At 34.3% G+C, this 11,044-nt stretch overlaps 1 protein-coding gene across 1 annotated transcript; it reads left to right on the top strand.

Moving 5' to 3' along the window:
- Positions 1–9,177: 9,177 nt before the first annotated feature.
- LOC149794719 (neuropeptide F receptor-like) lies at positions 9,178–10,745 on the top strand. The gene has a single exon (XM_089966226.1). It carries the CDS (start codon positions 9,178–9,180, stop codon positions 10,471–10,473), a length of 1,296 nt encoding a protein of 431 aa, XP_089822352.1. The 3' UTR covers positions 10,474–10,745.
- The last annotated feature ends 299 nt before the right edge of the window (positions 10,746–11,044 follow it).

Here is an 11,044-nt window from a genome sequence, read left to right as displayed (position 1 = left end):
ACATACATACATACATACATGCGCATGCACGCACGGCCTGCGTCCGTCAGTCCGTCCATCCATCCCTCCCTCCATCCATTCCTACATACATACATACATACATACATGCATACAGGGAGGCAGGCATGCAGCTGGCAGACAGACAAACAGACAGATTTAATTTTTTAATGTTTTGTACTTTTATTGTACTTTTTTAAATTAAATATGTGACCACGTCAATAATTGTGCGCCTTTCTACAGCACAAAACAATTATGTAGGCCTAAGATATCTGTTTCATACGTTTCTGCTTAGAATTTTCGTAGTGCCCGGATATTATGGAAATTTCTTGAAATCTTTGTGGTACCAGGATATTGTGGAAATTTCTCGAAATATTTGTAATGCCCGGATATAATGGAAACTTTTTGAATGTTGTAGTCTCGAATATTTTGGATATTTTCCTATTCAATTTAACTGCTTCATCGAGACTAAAAAATATAAATTGAATTACGTGATTTTAATTTTTAGTCTGTCACGATTATTTTATTTGAATCCACGTTTGAAAAAGTCTAAAACAACTGTTTTGAAAAAAATTTATAAATTGTTCATTAATATGTTCAAAAATATTATTGAAAGACAGGCCTTCAAATATTATTGAAAGACAGGCCTCCAAATATTATTGAAAGACAGGCCGTCAAATATTTTCCATAATGGCTTGAACATAAGGAAGTCTAAATAAAAACTCTTCTTCTTGGCATCCGTCCGTCTACGGGAGACGATGGTGTAGCTCCAGAGTAAGTTTTTGTTACTGTATCTTGCTAGCTCTCTTTTCAGCTGGCTTTATGTTTCTGTCTTCCCCGGCTTTTTGAACGCCCTGTCTGACAGCTAGGCGCCAGGTGGAACGGTCGTTAGCACAGATGTCCCAGTCGTTGACTTTGATGATGGCCGGCAAATAGTTTTTAACATAAGGAAGTCTAACTTAAAACTATTTAAACTTAATTCTTTCTTTTTTGAGGGTAAGAGAATCAAAGACAATGAACGAGAGTGATAGGAAAATAATACACATTTAAACACTGTATTTCGAATTGTATTTTCCTGTTGGGTTTCGTCAGCCCTATTTTTACAGCTATCATTAGCACCACTATCGGAGAGCAAACCCATGCATGAAAATTATATTAAGTATTGTAAATGGCGATTGACATGAAATGTCTATCGGCCGAGGAAATTTTAAACATGACAGTAAACACCAATGGTTTAGGAATCATAAATAAAGTAAGGAACCGAGCTATAAAAAAAAAAACAAAACATAAAACCAATCTTGCTCTCTTTATTATTGCTTTCTGTTAAAAAGCAATAGACGTCACAATATGGTTGGCTTTCAAGGCAACTAAATGCCGCGCAAACTGGGCATATTTAATAACACATCTCAGCCGGAAATGTATACTCCCATACGTTAACGTTAATCACTGAGATAGAGTGCTCCCCTGATTCTCTCTCTCTCTCTCTCTCTCTCTCTCTCTCTCTCTCTCTCTCTCTCTCAGTATGTCGGCTATTACAGGCGACAGAAAGTGAAACATTGTATTGTCCAGCACACATCTACCAACTTATTCGTTAGGAAATCGCATAACGGTCTGGATAGAAATCTACGACAGTTGAAAATTATTACCTGTTCCAGTTAAAGTGATATTTTTCAATTTGTGACCAAACTTTATTATGCAGTTGTAGCAGGAAGACACCGTAGATATTTTGTTCTTTCTGGTTATGACTCTCGAGTCTCTGGGCTAGGTGGGGGTGAGTACAGATGGTTGGGGTAAGGATTATTCTGTAACACATCAGCAGGGTGTTAATATCAATCACATTTGAAACTCAGTTACATTTCGTTTTCTTGCTCTTACTAACCAATCAAATGTGATACACCCACTTTAAATGGTATCTAATATTTCAATAATACGACCGTTTATAAAACGTATCATCCACAATATTAAGTCGGCTAATGTCAAATTCTGACGTTTGGCTTAGATTCAACCGGTTTAGGACGCATATGTTTTTTGGACAGCAGCACCCAACATGAAATAAATGTATATGTACCGACAATGATCACATACCATTTTTGAACTTGGAATGTTTGCAAAACCACGCTGAAATAACTTCCAACCCTAAACTTCAAAGTCTTTTTCGCTTGAATATCCTGCAAAAGCCGAGATCCAAAACACATACAGTCCCGATGCGTACGTGGGTAATTATGTAGAAATGCGGTTTGTGAACACATTTATCCATTACTGATAAGGTTAATGACTATCTCTAACTGAATTATGTAGTGCAACCAAGTTGTTAGAGAAACGTAATTATTCACACACGTTTTCGGTGCCCCCTGCCTCCGGAAGAAGTTATTAGTTAGAACTAGCAAGTAAACTATGATACCAGACACAACCCTTTTGTAAAGATCTGAGTGTTAGTATTTGTTTGTTATTCAACTTTAAAACAAATACGTTGCCATTAAACCATTGTTGGAGGTCGTATCTAGTACAATGTCAGTTTTTTATTTTAAAATGATGTAAAGGTGTTTTCAAACCGTTAATTGGTATATACTTTGCACCTTCAATACTCTGTTCTTTATACGTATACAATACATAATTGTCAAAACTTCCTCTTACACAACAAAGTCCGTTTTAGGTTTTCTAATGCGTGGAAGGTTGTTTTTTCAGCTGTACGTAAGCATTCGTATGTCAAAGTCGCATGTAATATTTCTGTATTTTGTAAAATATAAAATACGTTTTTCTATAGGAAGTAAGTATAACAGTTATCTATTGTACATTCGACCATTTTAGATTACAAATCGTAAATTGTTATTCTCCTTCAGCCGTAACACCCAGCAAAGTTCAACCAAATCTTTCTTTCCTGTACTTTGCAAAACGTTTGAACTTCAACTCAGCAAAATCCCTTCGGATTGTGAGCGCGGCATGCATTAGTGCAAGATAATCGTGGGCAATCAATTTGACGTATGCTACTTCATAAAATTGCTGCAGTCATTACATTGCAAAAAATAAAGAAGTACAGGGTATCATTCACATACAACATCAAACAAAACGTTTTCTTTGAAAAATACAAAGTACTGTTGTCATAGTCCACTCATCAAAAATCGATACCCAAGTCAAACATCAAACTATAAAGCCGTCAATCGTTTGTGACCATCGGTTTTATAAGTACGTAAGAAAAGTAGATTTTAACCTTTTTTCTAAAATAGATTCTAGTTGTCTAGAAAATCAATTGTATAATCTGTTGCAATATACTGTATAATCGGATTTGAAACAAGGTTTCACTATGACGTTTGATTTTGTGAATATAATACTGTGTCCAAGACCTCCTCTTCTTGTAATATTTACGGAGTCATGGTAATATTTTCAGGCAGGAAGGATACCAAGTATGTACAACTTCATGGAGAACGTGTTACGTCTATCCAGAACGTATTACGTCTATCCAGAACGTGTTACGTCTATTCAGAACGTATTACGTCACGTATTACGTATATCCAGAACGTATTACGTCTATCCAGAACGTATTACGTCTATCCTCCTGCATACTAAGAAGCTATGTCAGAAACCATTTGGAAATTGCTCTCAGGAATAGATCAGTTGTGTTTTCTATGACTTTGTTTTTGGTGGCATTAGAGTAAAAAAAAATTAAAAACGATCCTTCGTTAAATGTGATAGGGAAACTAAAATACATGTAGAATCAGTCATTTTTGTAGATGTCATTTGTTGGAACCTAGCCTTTTTTTAAAAAAAAAAAAATATTTAGCACAATACTTCCCTTATGACCTCCATTCTCTAGACCATGCTACTCACGGCCATTGTAGGTGGTGCTTATTAACAAAGGTTTTCTGTATCAAAATGACAACATTTTGGTTTGACATCACACTTCGTGCTTTATGTTTAATTATTTTTGCAATTATTTATACAGTTCTGGTTCATTTTGTGATTGCATCATTTTAGGCTGTACAATGTTTTATCTAGGTCAACGAGAAAACAACAACTGCAACTATTTGTTTCCTTGGGTATGAGTCAGAGACGAATGAAATACTGTTTAACATATTGAAAATAAGGAATAAAAGCCTTGTATACCTCATAAATGTGTTGTTCTTCTTCATTCACATCTCATATTTAGGAAATATCTAGTTCTCATGCGCTCGCTCTTTAGTTCATTGCTTTTAAGGTCTTATTAGGACAGAACGTTTAAGTAAAAGTATTAACATTGAAATTTTCTCTAAATTGTATTAAAAATAATTTTTCACTAAATTATATTGAAAGTAATTCTCCACTAAAATATATTGAGATAAATTTTATATATTTGTATAATATAACTGTATGCTATTTTATAAAGATCGCGCTTTACGAGCAGGTGCAGAAATCCATAAACTACATTTCCGTCGTATCTAAATGTCAACAATTTGTCAGCACAAAATACATTTCGCTCGTATCTTAATGTCAGCAATTTAGATTTGGGGGGGGGGGAAGCTGCTGAACAGACAAATTAGTATATCAATAATGGATGAGTTACGCAGATGGTTCACATGATTTTTCTGGAAAAATTCAAGAGTCTTGTTTTGACTGGACTGAACGAAACCAAAAACTGTATAAAAAGAGAAACGAGCTTACGAAAGGTTAGTTCGTTCCTCGAGTCAGAACAGCTCTGTCTTTTTCTTCGAGTAAGAATCGACTGTGTTCGCAAACTTCTTTAAAGAAAAGGCACTTTTTAATATTTGAGACTTTTAAGGTAAAGTTCATATTTTTCCAAGATTTTTGTGAGTTCTTTATATTTTATATTATAATATAATGGAATATTTAGTTGTATTTGTGGTATGTATTATTGAAAAAGATGAATTCGCTACCAACTTCATGTTTAGATCTAATTTAGAAATAAAAGATTCCTTAAGTAATATCGAGTAATGTTTAGTAACCTATTCCAAATTAGTATTTCCATTTTAAATTTAGAAAAATACATTTTTCAACTCGATTGTTGCATTAACCGCAACTATTGAATTTTATACTCATTGGATATCATGAAGTTAATCGAGATTTAACAATCTGTATCACATTTTAAAAGGCAGAAATTATACAAATGAAGTTGGTAAGCTCGATGGGAAAATGTAATTTTATATGTATTTCTTGTATATTAAATATAAATGCTTTATAAATGTATCTTTAGAATGTAGCATTATATGTATCAACATAGAATTCGTTCCTCGAGTCAGAACAGCTCTGTCTTTTCCTTACAGCGATTATGTACCTCATTCCCCAAGAAGTAGCCGTATCTACACGGTTATTAGTGACACCCTGGTTAGAGAGCCTGAATTCATTCTTCTCTCTCTCTCTCTCTCTCTCTCTCTCTCTCTCTCTCTCTCTCTCTCTCTCTTCACCATGGGCAAAGACATTCTTAACTAATGAGTAACCCCTTCTCATAGCAAGAGATGAGAAGAAGGCTATGATGAGAAACATATCATAACAGTTGGTCAATTATTGAAGAACTGCCAAACGGTAAGACCCTGAATACATTCCTCACGAATAAATGATAAGCTCTTGCAATCATATCTGCTGTTTGATTAATTTATATAGCATTAAGACAACCACACTATGGATTTTGACTATGTAGGAATAAGGACCGAATGTTCGATTCAGAAATTCATCATAACGGGTTTGTGTCGTTGTTGTTTAGGAGGTATGGGGAAATAACTTCAATGATACGTTGTCAGGTCAAATTTCATTATCAAATATGTATTTCCATCTCCAAAATTTAAGACGATTTCTATTTATTTTTTTTAGTTCACAAGGTAATCCTCTTTTTATTGTTGCTGGTACAACTTTTGCAGGCACACACAATCAAGTGTCCCATGGCTTTATATGAAGTCTGACATTTTGACATGTCAGAATATAGGAATGTATTATTCACATGTGAAAAAATAGGAATGAAAAAATATGAAAATAAAAACTCTCTCTCTCTCTCTCTCTCTCTCTCTCTCTCTCTCTATATATATATATATATATATATATATATATATATATATATATATATATATATATATATATATATTAGAGTAGTAAAACAAGATTTAGTCCCAAAAGTTTCGTATAATTAATCTCTCATTTAGCGGAGGGAACTTATATTGAACTTAATCAATCATATCAACAAAATCATTAAAACGGCGGCTTGGTTGATGCTTGCTAAGTAATGTTTTGCTTTCTGTGCACTGTAAAATGTGGTCTGTGTCTAGGAAAAGAGAAAAATCCATCTACTTATAATTCATGACTACTACTACTACTACTGCTACTACTACTACTACTACTACTACTACTAATAATAATAATAATAATAATAATAAAAGAAGAAGTTTAGTAGTAATAGTTGTTGTAGTAGTAGTACTAGGTGCAGTAAATAGTAGTAGTAGCGGGAATAGTTACACTAATGAAAAGTTTTACTCGTTTGAGCATCGTATGCTGTATTATGTGCCATACTCACAACTTGTTACACATACACCTCCAGAGGTTTTTATTTCTTAAGGAGAACCGCCATCCATGTCTTCTTATAAAGGGGTTCTTTATTTTTAATACTGTAATGTCCTAGTGCTTCCGCTGACGATGGTTGATCATGCTTGCATCATGTACAAGATTCTCAGTTTGGAGAGAAGATCCTGACGTGATTGGTTAGTAATGTTAACTACTATCGCAAAGTCATGTATATTGGAACGAATAACACAAGTTTTCATCTTAATTTGTTTTGTTGCAGATAGATGAAAATAAATAGATAATAACTGAAATGACTTTTGGTGCTTAGCTTGCTATTTTATATTCTATTATATTCTTCATTCTCACTCTCAGTTTGCCCTCCAGTTAAATTTCACAAATGTATGGCTTCGTCTTCGTCAAGGAATCCATTACTTTGGGAACCAAACCTGATCTACGATTCGCGAAAGGCTATTGTCTGTGTTGTATTTACTTCTCTCCTTTCTGCAAAGAGAGTTCATTAAGAGAATTCCTGAGGCTTTTTGTGAATGCCGTCGCAGAGGTTTCTCCGTGCTGTCCAATTAACAAGAAGAAACCAAGTTTCGTCGGGGAGATTTCTCTTGGTTCCAATGGAATTAGATGCAATTGAACGGCAGATTGTCTTTGATCGATTTAGTGAGCTGTGTGGCATGATTGAAACTCCACTATGCTAGGGTATGTTATGGATTTACTGGTAAACATGTTATTCAATACTGTGAGCCCTGTAAGGTCACAGCTTGACACCTACTAGACTAATGCATGCAATCATTCATATAGACGGATAATTGCTGATATTGGCACTATAGTTTTCTTTACATCAAATGTTATATAAATCAATAAAGAAACCTACATTCTCATCGTTAGTGTTCTGTTAATATGACGGCCATTCTTGTGAAATAATTGGTATACATATATAATAGCTTTTGTGTTAATATTCTTTTTCAAAACTGATTGAGTGACCAATCAAACTCGCTGTGCAAACTCTACAATGAAGAATTGCTTAACAGCGACAAAGAAAGAAAGATATGAATAACTGTTGTACATACATACATACATACATACATACATACATACATACAAAGATATATATATATATATATATATATATATATATATATATATATATATATATATATATATATATATATATATATATATATATATATAATGTGCGCTGTATCAATATACAAAGAGATGTATAAATGTTTCAGTATAAGGAAACGAAGCTTTCAGAGTTTCATTTTAATGAAAAATATATACAACGAGTGGTATACCATTCATGCATCGTACCAAATATACATATATTTTAGCTATACGACATACCTATACACATGTTTACCGTATGAATTATGATATGCTCCGGGCAACTGTGTATTGACCGAGTAAATAAACTCCTCAACTACCTGGGAGTGTTGATTATTTTCTTTTTAAGCTTCTATTTTTATTCATATTGATAAAATCAGTAAAAGACACACTTATGATTTAAATACGTAAGATTGGTTTTATGACTGAAGTGGAGCACTACAAACACGTTAGCCCCTTGTACACACTGAACACTCAGACATTCACGTACTGGCGTATGGAAATTAGCTTGGAGTACAATCGAAGCAAAATGACTAACCAACAAGAGGTAATACAAATATTTTAATTTATTTTCAGTTGATCTAAGTCATTATTCTGCCTAAATTAACATTACTACTGACCAGAAACTAACTCTCTCTCTCTCTCTCTCTCTCTCTCTCTCTCTCTCTCTCTCTCTCTCTTTTCTTTTCCTTTGGACGGTTTGACTTATTTTTACCATCATTCATAGGTCCAGCGACATCGTCATATGGCACAAGCGAAAATCCACAACGCTCGTATTTTCATGGGATTTAGCCCTTATCTTGCTACAATGGTCCAGAGAGAGAGAGAGAGAGAGAGAGAGAGAGAGAAAGAGGAAAGACGGGTTTGCGCAGTTCTGACATTTTCATATTTACTCAATAATAATCGATTTTTAGAACTTATAATAGGTTTAAGAAACAAAAGCAACAACAGCAATAAAGCATTAAATGCGTTTCAGTATGTGTGCCTCGTAACCGACAAATTTAATATATATGCCTAGTGCCGACTGGCTATTGCAACTATGCATCATTGATATTAGGAATACTGTAGATAGATCTCAAAGAAAGTGTAAAAACAGCTTTACGACGAACCACATTCTTGATGCAAGTTTAGTTTTGAAGGTTTTCATAAAACCCCAAAAAAGTTTTCTCTCTCACTCCATATTTCTGCGTATGTTGCCCCCTATGCATGCTAGGGCAGAGGGGAACGGACAAAAGAAAGGATTGCGATAAAGTTGTGTATCATGTTAAATTCATTTAGAAAACTGGGACTATTAATACTTGTTATAGTTATTTTCATACGTCATTAATGATTACTGAGTTAAAATTCATCATTGATCTATAGGCCTGCTGAAAAATGTGTATATATTCGTATTATTGCTCCAATAGTATTGGTATATCAATTTACTTTATACGAACACTTTAAATGCCATGTTATGTATATATATATATATATATATATATATATATATGTATAGTATCTGTTACAAATACAACATTTCAATTGATATTAATGTTATAATGTTATAAATTTATATTTTCAGATTGATATCAAATCGGAGGTATGGACTGGTCTGCTATTAATACGACAAGCCATTATTCCGGCACTCACCTGGACTTGGCTATTGATGTTGCATTGAGAAACGAGACATTGCTTGATTTTATGAATGACAAATTAAAACTAACGATATTCATGCAAGTGAATGAATCAAAACCTTTCGACTTTACAACAGAGGTTATTCTTATTGTCGCATTTGCTTTATTGATTGCTTTCGGGGCTCTGGGCAATGGACTCGTATGTTTTGTTGTTGTCAGAAACCCACATATGAGGACGCCAAGAAACATATTCATAATCAATCTCGCGATCTCTGATCTGACATTGTGTCTTTTTACACAGCCATTGAATCTGTACAAACTATTGAATACCCAATGGTTCCTTGGATCTTTCATGTGCAAATTTTCAGCAATGATCCAAGGAACAAATGTCTTCGTCTCCACGATAAGCATCACAGCCATCGCTTTAGACAGATTCCAGGTCATTGTGTACCCTACAAAAGACAGTATGAAGAAAATAGGAGGTTGTGCTGCCCTTGTGACCATATGGATTATATCTTTCCTTATGTCTAGTCCTCTTCTAATATTTTCTGTATACAAAAGATTTAAACCTCTTCCTGAGTTTGATATTTATCATTATCTGTGTATTGAGGATTTGTCACTGATCGCTGAAAAAGGAGCATATTCTGTGGTCTCAATGGTTGTACAATATATTATGCCTATTGTAATTGTATCCATCGCTCATGCTCGAATTTGTAATAAACTAAAATACAGGATGGGTAACAGAAGTTTGCCACCTAGCGATGCTGCACCTTACCAAAGCCAGGCGACAAGCAACCGTGCGAGAAGGAAACAACGAACAAATTGCCTTCTAGCTATCATAGGTGTTGTTTTTGGGCTTAGCTGGCTTCCTTTAAACCTTTTTAACATACTGACCGAATTTCAATTCTACATGTTCCGTTCAGAGTACATTGACATAAGGCTTGCTTATGTCATTTGCCATTTGCTTGTGTTGAGCTCAGCTTGCACGAACCCGGTGTTATATGGATGGTTGAATGAGAACTTTCGCACTGAGTTCCTTAAAATTCTTCGATGTACCTGCTTCTCGGACTTTAAAATGAACGTTCGCTTTTGCAACGATCGCAGTCAAGCACGGACTAACACCATACCGGTGATCACGTTTACGCGAGATGACACCGCCACCACTCACCTTACTAATGGTATTGACAATCGTCGAGGAACTGCTACGTCAGCATTTGCTTTGGCTACGGATATCGATAACGCAAATTCCATCGTTTCACTTTAAGATACTATAAAATGGTCTTTGTTAACTTAATGGCTTTATACTAGTGCCAATATTTATTTCATTTGTCGATGAGCTGAGTGGATCATATACATAGTAGGACCACGTGTGTGTAAAGGGTGTGATCCATAGATCCAATTTGTATAAAAATAAGAAATAAATACTTATTTAGATGTATATTATGACACTGTGCTTCAAACGACTAATTATAAGACTGGTTGACTGACGCAAACAGTATATGTTTATATGCATGTATTTGCCATTGATACCTTTTTCAATATTTAAAAATACTGTCAAAATACGGGCAATATTATTAGTTTCAGAACGAAGGGAAATATAGTGTTGGCAATTATTAATTTTTTCTCTGTCATTGTATTAAAGACTTTGATAATATTGTAATTTTCAGTGCCATGTGCACCTTAGACTTTGTCGCTTTTATTGCATTAATTTTTATTCGTTCATTATATAGTATAGGCTTGAATCCAAGCTTGAAACAGATGTTACTACAAGTTGTACAAAGGAGCATGTTCAGTTAATAAGTGTTAGAGCTGATGCTGTCGCAAGTTAAACAATG

Source organism: Sinohyriopsis cumingii, chromosome 7 (genome assembly GCF_028554795.1).
Source record: "Sinohyriopsis cumingii isolate HCF-2022 chromosome 7, ASM2855479v2, whole genome shotgun sequence".
In the NCBI taxonomy this organism is placed as follows: domain Eukaryota; kingdom Metazoa; phylum Mollusca; class Bivalvia; order Unionida; family Unionidae; genus Sinohyriopsis; species Sinohyriopsis cumingii.
The sequence above is the reverse complement of the archived record's forward strand: the minus strand, read 5'-3'. Positions and strand labels throughout refer to the sequence as shown.